The sequence below is a fragment of the Brugia malayi genome (genome assembly GCF_000002995.4).
Source record: "Brugia malayi strain FR3 genome assembly, contig: Bm_v4_Chr2_contig_001, whole genome shotgun sequence".
Lineage (NCBI taxonomy): Eukaryota > Metazoa > Nematoda > Chromadorea > Rhabditida > Onchocercidae > Brugia > Brugia malayi.
The window spans coordinates 2,264,572-2,286,170 of NW_025062476.1; the positions used below are offsets into that span (position 1 = coordinate 2,264,572).

The following is a 21,599-nucleotide window of genomic DNA, read 5'->3' on the forward strand; positions in this document are numbered from 1 at the left end:
TGGTGGTTATGTGGGTACGTAAGATTCACGTCACTCAGATAGCGCTTTCCTCCTTCAGCACTTCTTCCCGAAATCTTAATTACATTATATTTATAAATGCACTTTTATGACGTCATTTTCTTATTTACTATCCGTCACTGTGCTAATTCTGTGATCTGAACTTCGTTAAAGTGATTCGTAATCTCACATAAAGCTTAAAACTATATAGTGATTGAAGGTAAATTAAAAGTTCGTGGATAGCTACTTTATGTCTTTTGTTGATCTAGATAGTTTGTCAGGACCTTCTATCGACTGTGTAAAAAGACAAACTCAAATGTCATCAGATTACATGTCATAAAAATACAAGTTTATGGTTTAGAAAGGATCCTTTTTCAAAATCGTTGCTTTTATTTCGTTGAACTGACGCCAATTCCCATTACGGTAAATTGTCAGAATTAGAGGTATAGAAAGCAAAGCTTTTGAAAAAGGGTCACAATCATCGAAATATTTGAGCAATTGGAATGCGCTAATCATGCATATCGCAAAACTATGCAAGAGTTTTCAAAAATGGAAATTAGTGAGCTTTACATGATGCTAATGTTATCAATAGGGGAAGTTTGTGGAGGAATTCCATCTAATCATTAAGCTGCTCTGTCAGGAAATGGAATGAGACGTAGTCGATTATATTTCCACAGTTAATGAATATATAGATGAATAGACAGAAACAAGCGGTAAGGTGTGACAAAGAGTAAGAATACAGTAATAATAGAGCGATGGGACAAAAACACTTCTTAACACGAAATGTTCAAGAAAAATTAAGCAAAATCGATTCTTTTTCAATTTTATGGTTTTCTGCTCTAAATTGGGCATTAAATGAAAAAAAAAAAAAAAAAAAGAATGGGTATGATAGTAATTCATAAAACTACTACCATTAACATTCTAAACAATTTTCTGGTTGTAGAACTGGAACGATCATAGCTGTGAAATAGGTTAAAGCATAAATTTCTTTTACAATATATATATATATATAGCGTATCGACATGCATTTCGGCATCAAATCCAATTGCTCGAATATTATGATTGTTAATCCTATATTTAATCTCCATGGTTGCAATATGAAGGAAATTTAATTAAACTGCAATTAAACTGTGTTATGATGTAGCATGCTTTATGCGTTGTAAATTCTCAAATAGAGAAAGATTCGGAGTTCAAGCTTAATCGCACTGAAAGGATGTACAGTGAGTGAAAAGATTGAAATTAGGCATTTTCAAATCTTATTATTAAATTTCCAAGCATCTCATAATTATTATAGTTCTAGTGCGAAACCGTTATAATTCTGTATTCAATAAATGTGCTTTTTAACTGGTTTCTAACAACAGCAAAGCCTCAGCTATAACTTCATAAATTCATCATAACCTGAAAATGCTTTGTATACAGTTAAAGACTTATTGGTTATATGCATATTACTCTTCTTCCCAAATTCATCACTTAATGGATACAAGAAACACAACAAAAATCATTGCAGTCAGAATGTTGATTCATCTGATTGCACTTTGTCGGAAAGCGTTGGTTCATCTCCCTTAACTTCTTGTTGCTGCAAATAGATTCAGATTCCAGTAAGAAGAAACAGGCGCTAACATAAAATTGAAACACATTTCTATTTCTAATTATTGTTCATTTTCTATATTTACTATGCTATTACTCATTTCAATTTTTTAAAAGATTCTGAAATGTATGGTTCATAATAGTAAAATATGGAATAAGTTTGCTGTTATTTTATTCTACTTCTAACGATGGTGGAGCAAAAGCAATCAAATAGCAACACATATTACATTTTAGGAAGTCTTTTTCAGTAAAATTTTCAGGGCGAAATGCAGGATCGCAGTTTTTTCCTTAAGATGCTTCTATTGAAAATGGAAATCGTGTATTATGTTGTAATGTGATGTGTTTAGAAAAAGTGAAACGAACTCGGAAAATTTTATTATTTATCAGCTTTCATGCTTATTGCTCGTATGAATTCTTTATGTCTGGTTATATGAAGTTTGGAAAATTTATAAAATGGAATTACCTGGTTAATATACACTTGAGATATTTTTCGTCTAGTTCGTGAGGCGATGCAATCCATTGATAACGAACTGGGCAAAACTTCTTTCACTTGAGATTCTGAGGACGACTCTGTTGTTAAATTCAACGTTGAGTTGGATGGATATCCATTACATGTTTTTTCAGCATTTCTGAGATAGCGACAAATTAATATCCAAAAATCTTAATACCTGATTGCTTTTCAAATTGATCTGAATAATCATAAATTTGAAGAAAAAAAAAGTTTTCGAACAATTGTTAGAATTAAAAGTACTTCCATTCGTGATATGACAGTGCAAGATTATCATCCTGAAAAAAATTAACATGCAAGGTGTCAAATTCCTATTCTAAATTTTAATAAAAATACGTGAAAAATTTACCTTGATTTCTCAGAAGCAATTTGACGCACTGCTTTTTCCAAGTTGGTAAAAACATGTGTTGGCAAATTCCTCAGCTTTTCTAGTACGATATCGAACTTCACTCTTAAATCCAAAATCATTTCATCCTGAAATGAATGTGATTGATATGCAAATAAATTTAAATGAAAATAAACTGATGTTGTAAAGCTTACTGTAGTTTCCAAAGAAGATGGTTTATCAATTTTAGGAGCACTAGTTTCTGGGAAAACATCAATTTTCGGACTTCGGAAATCAACGCTTTCATCAAACCTAACGGTTTTTCCCTGAAAAACAATTTTATATAATATTTCCATTTATCAGTCATGCAATAATATCTACCTTCGATATAAAATCAAAAAATATTCAGTCCTAAAGAAATCTAGAAATTTAGGCAGCAAAGACCAACTGGTGTTCTTTTTGACATCATAACAGATGAAGACGGTGTAACTAAAATAGACGTCGAATCAACTTTTGTCGAAATGATCGGTTCCATAGACAATGAGCGAGCAGTTAACGCAGTCAATGGCAAAGGTTTAGCAAATTTCATGGCAGCCGTGTCCAAAGGATTTATTCCATTAGGAAATAATGATGGCCGTTCACGGCTACGCTAAATGAAAAAAAAATATATATATATATATTGATCAGAATGTTAATTTTCAACACAGTTAAAAAAATTAATGACTAATTTTTTAGAGAATGACTAATTTCTGTAACCATTATTCTGAATCGGAAATAGAACTGTTTTATGGAGTTCGAGTATATAAATGTCTAAACTAAGTAGAACTGAAATGACTTAAATAAGATGAACACTCAAATAGATGAAAATAACTTACAAAGATGGAAGCTCTTCCAGAAATTGAATTCTGAGGACATCTGTTTAAAATACTTGTCAGTGCGGCATCATCACGCTCAAATATTTCATTGATTGGTTTCAGAGGCGCTTTTGCAAAACATGACTTTGATTCGCATTTTGCATCTGAATGCTGAAAATTATTTCTTCCATGAATCATGACGTTAAAATAGATAACTAACAAATACCAAGAAACTCAATTCTGACAAATTGTTTCCAAAGAGTTAGATATCAAAATTTTTTAAAAAATTTACGCCTGGGTAGAAATAAATGTGGAAGATTCAAACTGAAATAATTACATTAAGGATGTCTTTGCAAATCGCTTTCTGACTGCTAGATGTTTCAGCTATTTGTTTGTTTCTTGACGAAATGCGTTGTAATTTCAAAGACGCTAAGGAATTCTTGCGTGATCCAATTTTAATACTTGACCCTGGGACTGTCTGCAAAACTCAAGTACAGGGCAACCTTTCGCGAAATTGTCGAAACATCATGGAAAATGAATAAGAATAAATGTCACTTCTATGTTCAATATTATATTTTATCCAACTACTTAAAACATGATAATAATGACCTTGATGCTAAGTTTCATAAAATGAGCTCCTGTCGAATAGTCTGTCTTGATTTTCCGATTCTGCGCCCTGGAAAATTGCTAGCATGCTTTATAAAGACACATTCTTAATCGTTCTGTTTTGTGACAAAACTCTAAGCTTTGGAAATGCTCAAGTTTAGATAATATCAGAACAGTCCGAATGCTAAGCCTGTGAATTTGCAGAAGTTAATTTTCTGCATTAAAAACTTTCTTTTGATAATGCACAAAAACTTGATTATTGTTATTTTACATTGTCCATAACTTTAATACACAGAGACGTAGATAAGAATTTGAGCTTGCTGCATACATTTGTGATTAGCCTGAAAATGTTAATTACAAATGCTATATCTGACATAAGCTTACGCATATTTCGTGCCAGCTTCAATCATCCTTTTCCGTTTCTCGGCAGCTGTAAGTTCTTTAGATATTCCGCCATCGTTTATTTTTCGCAATGTTGAAGTCCGATGTTTGCTGGAATTCACTGAGAAATGGTATAAAGCCCACAAATTTTCCTACTACTCTTAACCACTCACCTGCCCCGTATCCCACTAAATGTAACCATACAGGAAAACCAAAGACCATTCTATGACTGTTAAAAACCAAAACTATCATAGGTTGGAGGATAAATAGCCAATTTATCACTAAAAGATAGAATATCCAGAACAATTAACTATCAACAGTATAATTATAGTTCTCGTAATGATTATATGTTTCCTTAATAGAAATGAAGATTAAATTTCACACAAAAAGATGAATGGAAATGAATATATTTTCTAGGGATAAATAAATATGAATCTTCTATCTCTAGTCTCTTAAAGACAAACATAAACTTTTTAACCTTCAACTATCATTTTAAATTCGTCGATCTTTTTTTTTAAATTACTGGGAAAATCACTTCTTAGAATCTATCATTCATGAAAAAAAAAAAATGCAAAAATTTTACAATGCAAGTCATGACACAATAAGGAGAATCACTGAATCTGTAGGACTGGTTGACCTTAAGACATTACAAGATAGATCCATTTATACATTTCTTCTGAGTTTATGGCAACTTCACTCCTAATTTCAAGATATATCTCATTTTTAATGAAATTTGAAATTTAATGAAATTTACAAACCTTTGCTGATTATTTTTCAGTAAAGCTCGTCCCATCGGATGGATTGTGATAAACTGTCGCACTATTTCTCGCTGCTTCTTCTGCAATTCTATTTTATAGATTAATTCAATTAAAATAACTCATCAATAGCAATCAATTGAAGCCTAAACGACACCTAGGTGACACCTTTATTTAAATAACTATCTTACCAAAACCGAAATACAAATACGAACAATCAATGATGGCTATGAGCGCCTTTTCCGCCAAAAAATGCATGTCGCACTTTTCCCGCCATTCACATTTGAAAATAAAGCATCATTTAACGCGTCCGATATGAAAAATTTTTGTTGCAGAAAGATAAGAGTTCAATTTTAAAGTATAATTAATGAATTGAAGTGTTGTTTTCCAGATTATATGCTTGATTAAACATTCCATTAATATCACTGATGCTATTTGACATTCAAATCATTCTTCCGGAATATTTGGATATTTGCTGATTGTGTTTCTTGCTATGCTGGAGTGTTTCATATTTAAGTTTGCATCAGTTTAAAAAAATGCACGATATGATTTATCAGGAAATCTTAATAGGATGACATTTATTAACGGAAGAAGCGTGAATGTCTCTTTTGATGTTTAAATGCTTTTTATGCATCACTTATATATTTCATCCGCCTTTATTACATCTTTACAGATTGATGATTTCAGTTAAGTACCGAATTCCAAAATGATAACTTCCTTTAACTCTATTTCTTTTTCCGATATTTGAGTGTTTAAATTTCGAACTATTTCAGTACTGTATGCTATATCATGACTTGCAAACGTAGAAGTGTCGTAGTATCATGTTGTTTTATTTTTTTATTCTTTAAAACCAGATTATAAACAAAAAAGGAAAGAAGAAAAGAAGAATTAAATGGAATTAAAAGCCGAGCATAGTGTGTGATGTCTGCGTGCGATGTGTTGTGGACTTTTCAGTGGACTCTCCAATATGTGTAAGATACCATTCACAGCAAGCATATCCACATCCTGCATTTTCAAATTTACTTTTCAGTTAAGGATTTGAAGAGTAACACGTTATGTTAGAGTGTGCAGCATTACAGTGCTGCAAAAGTAATTGCTGTGTTAGGAAGTTAAAGTAATAAGAGGATGGCTGGATAGATCTTTTTAACTAATGATCTAGGTAATACGGTTTGTGAAATTTTTGCTCACTAACCTGTAAATTAATATTACCAAATGTTGTCTTCTTGTCTACTCTGTGACCACTGTAATATTCACCTCTAACATTTTTCAGAATTACAGGAAGCTCTCCATTACTTGTTCTTACCTGGAGATTCTTCGAACAGAATAGTCCTGTAAATTAAGTGGGCGTTGAGAAGAATTAAGTAAATTTAAATGATAAATAATAATTACCCTCAAAAATATGTCTGCGGACAAAATTATTTGCCATCGTTTTATTCGTTCTTAGTGCTCGAACTTGATTATTCGATAATGCATCATTGGAAGGCAGAAAAATGGTATACAGTCGATCATTCTCCAAACTGACGTTACTGTCATTGAGTAACGAAGCAAATACAGAAAATTCATTTCGAGCAGTTAGCAGCTCTTCTAATGTATTCGTAGTTCTTGGTAAAGGCTAAATTTTATACATTTTAAGTAAATTTCTTAGTTCCAAAAACAAAAAAAGAAAATCTGAAAAAAGCCGACATGAAATTAGAGAGATGAAAGAAAGGAGAAATAGTTGAATTTTCTAAAACTTCGAACCTAGCAGCAAGTGTCAGACTTTCAAATTTAATGATTTAAATTGTAAAGGATGTGCTCATTATTTTTCATGTTCATACGTTTACAGTTCATACTGAGAGCGAATTTTTGAATCCTAGCCTAAATATTCATAAATATTTTTGAGACATAACTATGATCAATATAAAAACAAAAGTACATACAGCATCAATAGTATAAATGATCGTGTTGCAATACTTCGTAGGTGTTTTTACTGTTTTTGCGCATCCGAAGACTGGCCTTACAGATTTCGCCGATGAAGGAATCTGAAGTTGCAAAAAGATATGTCTATAAGATCGAAAAGTTTTAAAAATATCTACGGGTAATTAAAAATATTAATTTAAGTGAGTGACAATTAATAAATCAATTACCTTCGAACCATATGCTGTTTCGATCAGATTATTTGTGACATATGAGTCATTCATGATAATATGATTCATAACAAATGATTTTTCATCTGTCAAATTCTGAAATTAAAAATAAAATTGGCAAGTTGAGTGAAGATAAGATAGCGTTTTGATAGGACGGTGTAAGAATTGAAATAACTTGATTTATTTAAAACAAAGAATAGTGACTTTATAATGAGAAGTAAGGAAGAAGGTTGATCAAGTAATTGCGGTGAATTAGAATAAACCTAATGCTATCTTTTCTGATTCAGCTATTAATATCTAAGTAATGGTATTGAAACAAAAGGAATAATTTAAAGATTGTGTACTCGGAATGAATCATCGGGTGGTACAAATATAGCCACTGGGTCATCTTCATAACCAATATTGCGTTCAACGATTTCCAGGAATTCTCGACCGGGAAACTCTAAGTGGTCGCGCCAATCTATTGCAGCTGTAAACTTTAAAAGATAATTTATTTCCTCAAATTTTCTGCATCCAGCAGTTGCTAGATATTATAGCAACCAGCTTTTCGATTTAGCTTCGATAAAATTTTGCGTTCGTCAGTGAAGTTATTTTGGACAATGGAGAAAGTGAAAACGAATTAAATTCAAACCCAGATTTACATTGTTCTCGAAGTATTACATCATCGATGATATGAATGACACCATTTGAAGCTACTCGATTAGCACTTAAAATTCGACCATTATCCAGACGAATTAATTCTGTGTTATTTCCATCCCACTAAATTTCAATTATAATAATTTCCATTTTATGATATTTGACTACTGCAATTCTAATTAAAATTTTATTTGCGAAATGGTTTGTGGCTTTGTTGCATATAAACATAATTCGTCATTTATTTAACAAATTTAAGTGAGATTGAAACTCTCGACCTGTTTGTAAAAGCGATGTTTGATACCAGTAATTGATGTTATAGCATTTTCCTTGAATGGTGAGCATAACATACCATCATATATATGTTCCTTGATTAATTCTATAAAAAAAAAAAAAAAAAAAAAGATCTTAATTTAATTGAAATTTAGTTTATGAAATTTAGAGAAAACATTATGTTTCACCTCTTGCGCATCCTTTTTTTTGATACATACGTGCTTGAAGTGATAATGATAATGAAGAAAATTTTTCGTTGTTAAAAACGAATACAGTTGAAATGAGATTGTTTGATGCAAGACGTTCTTGAAGATCATCAGTTAACACTGAAAAGAATTATTTAAATTCTATGTCTCAATCAAATTATCTCATTTTTGCTTCACTTTTTTTTTTTTCAAGTAAAAAAAAAAAAAAAAGATTACAAAGGAAAACAATAAAATTGGATTGTTTTAGCAAGACTTGATCAAATGATTTTAAAGCTTACAACTGCTGAAAGCAGAAAAATTCGAATCATTTATAATAATGTCAAAAAGTGTTTGATCTGTTATATTAGGTAAAGGTCCATTTAACAGTTGCACAGTGCCATTTTTCCATTCCAGATCTTCATCTCTTATTTTGATACAATTCAAAAGAGGCTAAAATTTTCAAAACTGATTCGGATATTTGATAAAAATCTAAAATATTGTAATAAATACCTGTTTATGGTTCATCGGATTTCTTGATTCTTGAATTATATATGAATAATTTTTGTAAAAATTACTTACAACAATGATAAAGACAATATGTCTAGAAATTCAATTCATATGTAATCTGAATTGAATAGGACAAAGTAAAGGAAATAAATGTAGGACAAAATGCAGTAAAGGTAATCCTTTTTTTAACTTTTTAAATTAACAAATTAAAATTAATATTAATATGAATTATTTATTTACTCAAAAAATGAAGTAAATTATTCCTACTTTATCGTCTAAATCTGTTTGCTCGAGATTTCTCGATACAATAACAAAAGCTCCTTGTTTTCGAGTTGGCAATTTCTGAGAGTTTAACATTTCATAGCTACGATACGGTTGTTCCAGGATGTATTGATCCCAATTCCTGCTTTCAGTATCGTTCTAAAAGAGTGGAATAGCAGCAAAATAGCAGGTATTCTACTTCAAAAAAAAAAAAAACATGATCTTATTCAGTTGTTGATAGTGTATGTAAAGATTGAAAAGAGTTTTATTAAAATAAATGCTTAAAAATTGAGATAGAAAGACAAAATATCTGCTAAATGACGAGTTATAAATCAAAAGAAAAAAATTGAAATTTATTTCCTTAATAATGAAGAGTGAAAAAAAAAAAATGGAAAGATTTTATAAATTCATAAATTTCAAATTTCTCACAAATTGTGCAAAAAGAATTGGAAGGAGAAGTTAAGCGAAATTTTTAGTATCAGAAAATTTATACCTCTGAGCATGATTCATTGCTTGGTATCAGTAAGGTTGTAAATTTGATATCCTTTGATGCGAATGGCTCTATACAGACATTCTTCTTATGCAACAATTCATCTAGAGTTTTTGGAATATCGTCTGAAATCAATTTCATCACGTAAAAATGCATCATGACGTACGTAAAATAAAAACGTCATATGTTTAGCAATAAGTACGTATACTACTGAAAACCGGACAAGAAAGTGAACATACATGGAAAGCATCCTTTCTTGATATCTGAAGTGTAATATCCATCACAACATTCAATGATTCTTATCAACGTTCCGTTACTGTCACTCGTAACACAACGTATAGCTCGTTTATATGACGTACACGTTGATTCAGAAGTATCCCACAGTAATGGCACTTTCTTTTCTCGTACACAAACATGCTGCCTAAATATTTAAGTTTTAGAGAAGTGTTAAAATAGATAATAATAATAATAATAATAATAATAATAATAATAATAATAATAATAATAATAATAATAATAATAATAATAATAGTTTAATTAACATTCAATGAAAAACTAGAAGAATTCTTGACTTTTTTATTCTGTCGCTGTAAATATCGTCAACATCGAGTATTCCAGTTATCAATTAAATTGTATTTTTTATTTTCTTGTGAAAATTTTCAATCTTCAATTTGCTGCCATCGATTCTCAAAATTTCACAAAAATTGTTTCGAGTTCTACCATCTGTTTGTCTGTCCTTATTATCTTGATACGATAACTTTTTTTTAAACAAATTACACACTCAAAATCTTCCTCAGTTTCTGATTTTTCTCAATAAATAAATTTCATTCTTTCTAATAATTCACTTTGAGGACACAAAAAATTTGACTTTGTCATATTACTTGTTGATCTTCTGTCTTTACCGGATCTATATCTCATCAATAGTAACTTCATCAATTTGATCTTTTCAGTTCGTTCTCTGACGATCTTACATAAAATGACTGTCACCTACTGTCACCTCTCGAAGATTCCGAACCCAGGTATAAAGTAAAATAAAACTTAATACTGCAGCATGAGCATTCATGATCCAAAAGCTTCATACTATGAATCAGTCTAGCTTTGGTGACAATATCATGTAATAGTATGTTTTTTAGATTAACTCATAGTCATCGTAATTGGTTCTATTTTGAATTATCGAGATGAAATGTATTTATTCATCCTGTAAACTTACACAAAATAATGGAGAAATTCAAATAGAGCATGCTATCAAGCTCAGTACATTTCATTATTTATGGCTTATAGATAGTAACCAATGTTGAAATTTGTTTAACTTTTTTTTTCCTTTTTTTTTTTTGTTAGCTACCATACAAAACATCGAGAATTTTTATTGAGGTTTTTTTTCAGGAAGTTTTTTAGAAATTTTACAATCGAGAATTTTATGAAAGCTTTTGTCATCACAGTAAGCTTTTCATATTTCTTTTTTTTTTTTTTAGCAGAGTTACTAAAGAGCAAAATTTTGAAAATGATTGCAGATACAGTGTAAGGTGTCAACGATTTAATCGATTTCCTTTAATATTCAGCCTTTTCTGGTCAAACTAATCCGTTATTAATCTCTGTACTATATAGAATTAGTTCTCCATTAGTGAAATTCCATGAAATTTCAAAAATCCAATATGGTCAGTAGGACACAAATTTTGAATTGAAAAATTTCAAAAATTGGGGACATTTCGAAAATGTCATAAAATGGAAGTATTGATTAGTTTAATTATATTCTAAATATACTAACTCAATCGTAATACCGCCTTTATGAAAAGTTGGTCGTTCTTTTCTCAATTCTGTACTCAAATTCATTTGTTTTGTTCGTCGCTTATCGTTATTCAGGAAAGAAATCATTTGTTCCAAGAATTCATTAGCCTAAAAGTATAAAACAAATTAGCTTTAAAAAATGAAATAGCTATTTAAGGTATTATTCAAGAAATAATCAGAAGCAAAAATTGTTTTTGTTATTTGCACCAATTGATAGAATGAATAGTACTGTTTCAGCTATCAATTACAAGGAGGTTCTCTAATTTATAGATGAATATTCTTTATTAACTTATGAAAATCTCAAATTATTATTCACAGGAGAGAGAGAGAGAGAGAGAGAGAGAGAGAAAGGGAGAGAGAGAGAATTGTCCCAATATGCAAAAGTAGAGTTACTTAAAATTTGAATCACTCTATCAATGTATCAGTTAAAAATTTACAAAACGAGTAAATAAATCTTTGCAGTTTCACTTCCAAATAATTATAATCCATTATCATTGCTCTCTTTTCTTAGGAGCAATCAATCTTTTCCTAAAGTGTAATTATTGATAGCTATCATTGAACTCTTAATAGAAATATCAAATTGATAACATATCACTTGATAGGTAATAAGTTAAATTAATAAAATAAAAAAAGTTATACCTTACTGGCTACAGTATTATAATCTTCGTGAACATTCATTTGTTCATCATTGATAATAGTATCAAATGGATCATCAATTTTATAGAGATGCTGTAATTGCAGTAATTAATATAATTAATATCTTCCAAATATTATAATTTTTTTTTTTTTTTAATACAACAAAAATGATTTTTAGTTTTTTTTTTTTTTTTTTTTTTTTTTTTTTTTTTTTTTAATACAACAACAAAAATGATTTTAGTTAGTTTTTTTTTGATAAAATTTCGTAAAAATAAACCTGTGTGAAATGAAAAAGTTTGGATAAGAATGTCTCGAAAGGTGCAAAAGGAGAAATTTCATTATCATCTCGAATCATTGTTACAAGAGATTGTGTATCATAGAGTGATATCAGTGAAAAGATAAGATAAATGAATAAATTTACAATCATCTTTCTTTCACTTTGCTAAAAAAAAAAAAGAAAAGCAAAATTAACTTGTAATGAATTAAATTAAAAATAAAATAATAAAAAGTTGATTGAATTTTAGTTCTTTATCTAAAGTATGCAACCCAATCGTTATTATTCAAGTTTCATTATTGTCAATGTATGTTGACAAGGACGACAGATAGATAAATAGAATGTCCTAAATTACAATATTAAACTTTTGCATATAATTATATCTCAAATTCTATTTACATCACAAACAAATTTTATTATTCTTCAAATACTTCTCTTTCTTACAAATAAGATAGCATTTGTTATTAATTGCTATAATTTTGATAGATTATATTTCTAAATAAAAAGTCTGTTTACATTTCCAAAACAAGCCTGTTTACATTTCTTTTTTTTTTTTCAAGAATTATATTTTTTTTTAAAAAAAAAATGTATAGTATTGAGAAATAAATGACTGAATAATATCAAGCAAGTAAATATCCATCCCATAAACACTTCTAAAAATTGGAACAAAGATCAGATGAGTCAGCTTTTAAATGTTTTTGACGCATTTGTCCTTCACCAAAGATTTCACCTTTTCATGACAAATGCATCACCACACACTCCCCAAAGAGATATTAATTATTGTTTGTAGATTTTTTTCTTATACTTCCGCAATTCAACATCAAAACATTAACTCTCATCGTTTGTCTGCAACCTATGACTAAATCTTCTCGCTGAGTTAATTCATCCATTAACCTTTCAATTCTAATTTCTTTTCTTCTTTCTTATTCTTCAACACTTTAATGAAACTCTCACTACCTAACATTTCATACTAGCAGCGTCCATCTTCTCTAATGACCTTCAGCGAAGGTCAATAGTTCTTAAAATGACATTAATTTCTCAATGTCAGAACCAATACGATTACCCCTGTTATTCAGTAATATGAATCTTTTCGTAGCAATAGAATTGTCCACTGAACTGACCAAAAATTAGCCTTTCAAAGGGAAAATCCAAGATGTCAGTGAGTTTTAAATCATTTATTTGATCCATTAGATTTCAATTAATTTAAAACAATTACTTTGCTTTAGTTTTATTTTTATATTATCAATACTAAACAACACTATACAATGAAGAGAGAGAGAGAGAGAGATCTTAAAGAAACTGTACATCATTTCAAGTCATTGTACTAAAACTTGACCGGTCGCATTTTCCGGTTTATCATTGTTTTCTTTCAAGTTCGTTTCACATATAGAAAGTAAACTTTTTGATGCATTTTGCAAAGTTTCGGGCTGCGAAACATCGCAATATGCTTTGGCCATTTCCATAGCACTTTCCCAGTTTGTACTGCATGCTTCAATATAATGAAAAATATCGCCCAAGCTATAAAGAGAGCTTTTTAAAGAATGCAAATATTAGTATGTATTTTAAGAAAAAAAAAAAGAAATCAGAACAACGGTTTGAACAATAATTACATCTCCTATAGTTATAAGTAAAAATGATGAAAAAATATTTGAAAAGCAAAGGTTGAAACGTAAACCATCACTTCAATTAATTAAATTAAACAAATTTTACTGGTTTCAGTTATTTCTTAGAAAATTCTGATTAAACTCATCATTCACACCAAAAATCTCACGTTCTCTCTTAAAAAGAAAAAAATGCTTGCTCATAACCTCACAATAATCAAATGTTTGTATGGATGAATAAAACAGCCTAAACACCGAACCAGTTGTTCTACTTTTGTTTAATTCACTATAGGATTTGGATAGTGAATTAAAAATTTACTGCAGTGAATAAGCACGGAAAATTCAAGAACTTACCTTTCTAGAACAATCAGTTGAAATTTATAAGCAGCCGTATGAAAATAGGCTCGTTGGGCATTAGCACTTATAACACTTTGTTCAAGCATGAATTTACGAACTGATGGCCATACTTGAGGAATAAAACGACGATAACAGAAACTACCAGAAAGTTCACACATCGTTATAACAACCTACAAAATAAAGTTATGCTAAAGTGCAAGAAAGAAAACGAACGGTACTAAAAATTACTCAAAAAAATAATAATAATAATAAATAATAAAAATGTATGAAAAGGAATGAAAAGCAGGGGTAAAAATATATAAAAAAGAGTAAAAAGAGCACATATAATCACGAATAGAAATAAATTTGGATTTTTCAAAATAGTAACCTTAAATGCATCCACCCGCACATTCAAGTTTTTCTCCTGGAGACAGTCCAAAACTGCTAACCAGTTCTGATGAATCATCGGTAGATAATCGTCCGGGAAATGTTGCAAATCTTTCAAACAAACATCCAAAATTTTCAGAACCAATAAACGAACTGGTATGTGAGAAGAAAAGAGAAGATGCTTCGTTCTGAAAAAGCAAAAATTTTCAACTTGATAAATTTCAGCATAGCTGTTTATACTTATTACACATACCAAATAACAACTACGAGTTTATATTCAAAAATGAGTTTGAAAATGATCTAAATATTTATTAGAAGGACAATTAAACATACCTCATCAAAACATTGTTAATAGATATAACAAAATCAGGTTTTGGAGCTTTCTTATCTAGATCATCCTCATTATATTCAACTTCTTCAGGCTTGACATCAGGGAACCATTTTCCAACAGCAATTCCAAAACTAAGCATGGCTCTGAGAATTAAAATTAGCCACTCCTGAAGTATAAGTTGATATATTTCAAACAAATACAAAGGGTAAAAAGAATTAAAACAAATTCAGCACGATTCAAAACATGGAAAAAACATACCTGTGATCCTACGTCAATTGCAAGTAGAAGTTCTTGGACAACGTGACAGACAATCTCGAATAATTCAGGATTCTCACAATGATCAAGTAATGAAGACAGTACACAAGGTGTACGAAGATTACTACTATAGGCTCTTGAACGAATTGCAACCTTTGGTAAGAGATATTTCCCGTAAGTAACACAAAGAGAAGATATGCCAGCTTCTCCTACCGCCTGAAGAAAATTTAAAAATGAAAAATAGCGAAGTTGCTAACTTGTTCATCAAAAATTTGCTACAATAACAACACATTGTGGGCAAAAAGAAAAGAAATAAAAGAAACAACCTTCATTCTATCCAATCAGTGAATAAAAAATAAGAAGAGCCTTCAATTCAAAAAATGAAATATTTTATAAAACAAACCATAGTAGCAGCTTTTAAAGCATATTCCGCACTTTCTGCACAAATTAGATATGATGATTTTGTCCATTTAAATATTTCAAATAAGGTTTCATTCATTAACTGTAACCAGATATAAGAAAAATTAAGAGGAATTAAGAGTGAAATAAAATATACTAAAAGTAAGTTTAATTGTAGACCAACATCGTACGCAGTAACTACATGAAATTATGAAATTTTGCTTCTTAAAACATATTTTAATATCTTTTAAAAAATTAACAATTAAACCTTTTGGCATAAGAATATGGAGGGAGTACAAGTAAAAGCAGCTGCACAAAATGATAATAAAACGGTGACCAGACAACTTTCGATACCTTGCTCATCATTATCATCTGCAATTTAGAAACTAAGATTTTCATCAATTTTTAGATTTAACACAACTTTGATAACTAATCAATGTTTTATTTCACTTTAATTTGCCTTAAATTTTTAATTAAAAAGCCAAAAATAAACCTTCAATAATATCATCTCGCGGTGGATGATGTATGTCGATTCTTTCCAGAAGTTTAATAGCTTGTTCAACTAACACTTGCAAAGTATCAACAAAGTTTTGAGCTAGCTTAGTAATTTTTGTACAAGCTGCTCTTAATAAATATACAGCAAAGTGATAACTACCCGTCAACTCTTCCAATTCTTTCGTATGACCAATATTTGCAGAAATACAATCCAGGAGAACCTCAAATATGAAGTGATATTGGCTCAACTTCTCAATATTTTCAAAATGAAATTCAAAATTTCTACATATAACTCTCTTATATCCCAAATCCCGATAATAAGCTGGAATTAAAGAAAAAGACTTCTTAGTCTATTCCTTAGAAAAAGCCGTTAAAGCAATAATTTTCTCACTCAAAAAACTTACTACAGATTTGTTGAAAATATGAAACAAAGTATAAAATAAGAAACAAAAGAAAGCATATAATTAAAAGCTATAAAAATTCAAGAAAACATAAAAATAATTTACATGAGACTGTTTACTTGCAGCTAACAGCACAGCAATCTGATTAACTGTTTTTTTTTCAACATTGTGTAAAAGTGGTAAGTCGTCTACTATGCCTGTAAGATAAATTTTCTGAAGATGTCAAGAATTTTTTTAATATGGCATATTGTCTCTGATAAAGTTTATTTTTTTGTATGATTCTATTAACAACGGAAAGAAAAATTTTTAGATCATATGCTAACATACTACTTTAAAATACTAAAAAAAAATATATATATCTGAAAAAAAAAATATATATATATATGAAATAACTTATTCTTCATTAGATAATTTATCCAAATGATTTGTCCAGCATCAAAAAAAAAGACCTATACAACAAGTAATTATTTACCTAAAACATTGTTTTTATCAGTGACTTCACGACTCAAACGTAATCGCCTAGTATTCAACCGCAGTGCGGATGATAGTGCGAATGTCAATTGTTCAGGCAATTTTCCACCTAATAAAAAGTCGTCGCATTCAGAATTCATTGAAGACAGTACTCCTAGCAACTGAAAATTCACTACGTCTAACTTTTGCTGAACCAAACAAGAACAACGATTTGTTTTGTTAACAAATAAAATCATATTGCTTCAACTGTCGCTAAGAACAGTAAAATTATTCCTTAAGCTATCAATTTAAGAAAAAATTTATAACACAACAAAATCCTTCATGAAAAATTTAGAATAGCTTAAAAGAAAACAAGGAACACTTCCAATTTCATGTGCTCTAAAACAGTTGTTAAAACTTTCAGTTTTTAATAGAGGTAGCAAAGTCAAAATTAGTAAAAACACGAATTATTTGCTAGTGCTTCCTTCATTACTACTATCTCAGAGTTACGCTCCCTTTACCTGTTTTAAACATCCTTCAACATCTCCGCTAACGATGGCTTCTGTAGGTATAGTAGTAGTTAATGAGTATAAGCGTTCTCTCAAACGATTGATGAAGTTTTCTTTTACTGTATGCATCAAATGTTCTTTAATCGTCTCCGAAAATTTAGCAATTCTGAAAGCCATCATATGATATAAACAAACTCTTCTGTATATGTTCCAGACTACCAAAAAGTTTTTATTTCCAAAAAAAAATTTTTGCACACAAAAGTGTTTGATTAATTGCAACTGTATTACTATTCAAAAACTTTTTCCGTTTACTTGATGAATCTTACAATTATCTGATGATCTTATAAACAGTGACGTTCAGGAATTAATAAATGTTAAGACTGTTGTGCTGAGATGCAGACTTCAAATTTAAACTTAAATGAGAGCAGAAAAATGTTATAAGAAAATAAACTTACTTCTCGTATGGATCACTCAGCAACAGTAGAACAGTATCAATTAAAATATTTTCAATGGAGGAAGCAAGACTTATAGCACAGTGCTTGTAGATATCATGTAAAAGAGTAAGTAAAGCAAGCCGAATACGATGATCTTGATGTCGGACAAGTCTAGAACACATCCGTCTGAGCTGAAATAATTTGAAAAGTCAACATTTCAACAAATACAGCAGTAACAATAATAAAACTAAAAAGGAATTACTGTTAACTTACAATATAATTTCTATGAAATTTCAAATACAGCAATTTATTTGACAATAAGTCAGAAATGCAAACCAGTTAGATTTTAATAATATAACTTTCAAAAGTGAAGGAATATGTGAAAATAACCGGAAATGTATAATCCTTACAGTTAATTTACATGAAAACTTGGTACAACTCTATGTTAGACTGTCAACAGTTTAGATCGAAGAATGGCGTAACATAATTCTATGGTAGCTCGTTCAATAAGAAAAATATTACTTGAATTATATTACCATTCATATTAATGAACAGATCGCTGTTTAAAATTTTCTTTTTCCTTCCAATTTTTATAGCAACAGATGAGCACTTGAGTAGATAAAAAAAAAAGAAATTTGTACAAATCAGTTGAACTGATTGTTTCCTTTTGTATGTACATTTTTTAAAATTAAGCCGCAAAGATGTGTCTTACCAAAACTTTCAAATTCTCATCCCAAGTAATATTTTTTTTAGAAACATCTCCAGAATTTCTTGGATTGCTTTCAACAACTGTTGAATTTTCAACTTTGTCCTGCTTGTGAACAGAATCGTTCAAGCAAGTTGTTACAGTGTAGCCAAAAATCTGGAACTATTATTGCTTTGATTAAGACTAATAGATATTTACTCTTTATTACTCCTATTCTCATTTAAATTTCGTTATTATAAATTTTAAAGCTCGCTTATAGAAAGAGCTACCATTATTTTCGTTGAAAAATAACAAAATTAAAATGATCCATTCTCTATTTCACATTTCATAGTCAAAGTTTTAAACAAGTGTACAATTCACATCTTTTCTTATCGATAACAGATAGAAGGAAAAATTAAATTTGAGCACTAAATGAATTTGAAGTCTAAGCCTAACTTATTAATAATAAACATGAAACAACTTTCTGCTCATTTCCAAATCCTTACAAATGAATTTAACAATATCTGTAATACCTTTAGCGCCACATTTACAACTGCCGTATTGAGATCTGAACAAGCAAGTTTAGTCATACGACAACAAATACCAGGAAGAAATGATGTCATTGTTTTCAGTGATTCATCCCAGGGTTTGACAAGTTCAAGCATTGCATTTCCTAAGGAAAGTCTAAAAAGCATTTCATAAAATTTTCCTGATGTCGAAAAAACCCAAACAATTTTATAACATAAACATGTCGAAATGGTTAAAAGTAGAATAAAATACTGAGATAAGTGACAAATCATAAATTTAATGTGATAAGTTATAAATAAAATAATAAATCATTGTCTGTAACCTTGCCATCATATAATGATAATTATTTACTATATTTCTGGAATTCCTCTAATCTAATGAAAATGATTATCTGCAATAGTTTAGAGTATCACAACTATTTTTCAGTCAGATAATGAAATTTATTTGTAACTGCAAACTTTTGCAAACAACTGCACTATATAAAAGAAATTATTATTATCCCAAATTATTATTATCAATAACATAAACTTCCTCTCAGTTCAAATTATAACAACTACGCGCTTTAATCAAATCTCCATCTAACAACAATCTCAACCAATTCCAATCCAATCTTTTACAAACTACGCAAAGAAGACTAACAGTGACCAAATCTAATGAGATATTCCCTGACTGTTCTATAAAGCCATAAAGAATAAATCCGCCTTCAATTATTTTCCTCTTTTGAAACCATACAAAAAAAAAGATTTTATAAAGTTACAAGACAAAAAACTCAAACTTTTACTAGACCTGATATTCTTCCTTATGAAATACTAAATCTATTGCTTTTAAAAATATTTTTATTCACCATGCAAGCTTAGCTTTTCAACAGTTCATTTTGAAATCTCACACTGGGCAAAAATTTTCGCATTAAACAGAAAAAAATTACCTGATCGGCATATCGACATTTTGTAAACAGAACTTAGACATTAAAAATGTTATCATAAATGCGAGTTCTCCCTGATGTTCTTTAGAAAAGAAATCTGAAATATAATTATTATGATTTCACTTCTTTGCCGACCTTATTCCTCAATATGAGTAAATTTCAAGTTAAAATTAAATTTCGAATTTAACCAATGACTAAATTTAATCACAAACCTTTCCTATTTATTGCATTAGAAAGCATAAATCGGATAAAATTTGCCTCAAATGTTGCAATTCTTTCCAAGTTGACCGCCTTACTCATTTTATCACAAATTACAAGACATCTACTATTGATGGACCATAAAAAAGGACGCAAGTCATCTGCATTCTGAAAAGCCCACAAAATTATAAGCGAATTTAATAAATTTCAATGTTTTATTTTAATGCTAATACGAAAGGCGCAAAAGAAAGGATGATTAATATTAATACTAATAACTTTGAAGAAAACATTACGAACAACCAGAGCTTTCTTACTAGCATTAGGTGACAATTTGAAGGAAATGTATTATTTTCCTTAATATTTCAATTATCAGTCACAAGAATACCATCAGAAAATTATAAAGTTACGAATTACTCCAACTTAAAATATTTCTTCCCGAAACTGACAAATTGTCCAAGTTTTTTACTCGCTCGATATGTCTCTCAACTAAGTACTAAGTTTCCCAGAAACTTAAATTTAAAACCGTTGCAAAGGAAGAATTCTGAATTACTTACTTCAGCTTTTAAATTTTCAAAAATACTGTTGATTATCTGCAAGGCGGAATCAAAATTATACTGATTAAATTCGTCCTCATTTTTCATCGATTCTTTCAAAATTGTGAACGCTGTACTAAAGATGATTCGGCACAGTTTGGCAAATTCTCCTTTTTGCAAGCTGTCCCTCTCTAGCATGTCTAAAACTTTCATCTTTCAAATAAGGATAAAAATATATAAAATAAAATAAACAACTTGAAAGTTAACTATTTAAGAAAGAAAAGTGAATAAAATAGTCAGATAAATGGTACAATAACTTCTTTTTCAACTCAATAATTTAATGCATAGAAGGGACTTTTTTAATGAACAAATTAACTTCATCTCTTAAGTTATCATTGTTTCATTTATAAACTCAATTATTGGTAGTTAAGTAAGTGTCAATAAAAATTTCATAAAGAAGAACAAGGCTTACGTTTAACAAATGTTGAAAATTCAGCAACAGATTCCGATGAGATTACACCTTCCGAAAATTCTTTGATAATTCTGATGCATATCGATTGTGAAGTTATCCTTATATCCCGAAAATAATTATCACTTCCAACTTTTGCCATTGTTAGCAGAATTGCCGTTTTACTTAAGACAGTAAATTTTTTATATCATGATATAATAAGAAAGAACAATTTTACATTTCGCATACATACCGAACTATAAAATTAAAGAATTTTAAGCTTTACATAATGAAAAATTAATTTATTTCTAATATTTCCTTGACTACTATTAGAAGATGTAACTCAGTGTTAAATCAATAAAATAATCATGACGGAAATAGAAATTACCGCAAATAATTTTCAAATTCGCAACGAAAACGAAATTAATTTGAAAGCTATCACATCATCTGGAAAAGAATTGCATGCCGCTGTAGCATGCAACCTTACGGAAAAAAGTTGTTCCT

The 21,599-nt window shown here is 29.6% G+C and overlaps 3 protein-coding genes across 3 annotated transcripts; all 3 read right to left on the reverse strand.

Annotated features, from left to right (window-relative positions):
* Nucleotides 1-1,504: 1,504 nt before the first annotated feature.
* Bm10339 (Fasciclin domain containing protein) lies at nt 1,505-5,051 on the reverse strand (the record flags this gene model as incomplete). The annotated part of the gene is made up of 10 exons (XM_001894875.2): nt 1,505-1,573; nt 2,048-2,213; nt 2,442-2,566; nt 2,633-2,743; nt 2,866-3,066; nt 3,293-3,442; nt 3,609-3,749; nt 3,881-3,947; nt 4,262-4,369; nt 5,017-5,051. 10 exons carry the CDS (start codon nt 5,049-5,051, stop codon nt 1,505-1,507), a joined length of 1,173 nt encoding a protein of 390 aa, XP_001894910.2.
* Nucleotides 5,052-5,901: 850 nt separating this feature from the next.
* On the reverse strand, nt 5,902-12,264 carry Bm18165 (Uncharacterized protein; the record flags this gene model as incomplete). The annotated part of the gene is made up of 16 exons (XM_043078177.1): nt 5,902-6,018; nt 6,206-6,342; nt 6,403-6,625; nt 6,933-7,034; nt 7,140-7,235; nt 7,484-7,608; nt 7,781-7,898; nt 8,051-8,151; nt 8,234-8,371; nt 8,530-8,680; nt 9,005-9,157; nt 9,492-9,613; nt 9,728-9,909; nt 11,254-11,381; nt 11,913-12,002; nt 12,187-12,264. The coding sequence occupies 16 exons, from the start codon at nt 12,262-12,264 to the stop codon at nt 5,902-5,904; spliced, it is 2,061 nt and encodes a 686-aa protein (XP_042934111.1).
* Nucleotides 12,265-13,499: 1,235 nt separating this feature from the next.
* Nucleotides 13,500-21,258, reverse strand: Bm5338 (uncharacterized protein; the record flags this gene model as incomplete). Its single annotated transcript, XM_001894877.2, has 18 exons — nt 13,500-13,701; nt 14,139-14,311; nt 14,509-14,695; nt 14,841-15,004; nt 15,097-15,309; nt 15,497-15,595; nt 15,761-15,864; nt 15,986-16,208; nt 16,494-16,585; nt 16,861-17,020; nt 17,360-17,513; nt 17,803-17,972; nt 18,494-18,643; nt 19,000-19,150; nt 19,920-20,013; nt 20,129-20,282; nt 20,669-20,847; nt 21,120-21,258. 18 exons carry the CDS (start codon nt 21,256-21,258, stop codon nt 13,500-13,502), a joined length of 2,808 nt encoding a protein of 935 aa, XP_001894912.2.
* Between the last annotated feature and the right edge of the window lie 341 nt (nt 21,259-21,599).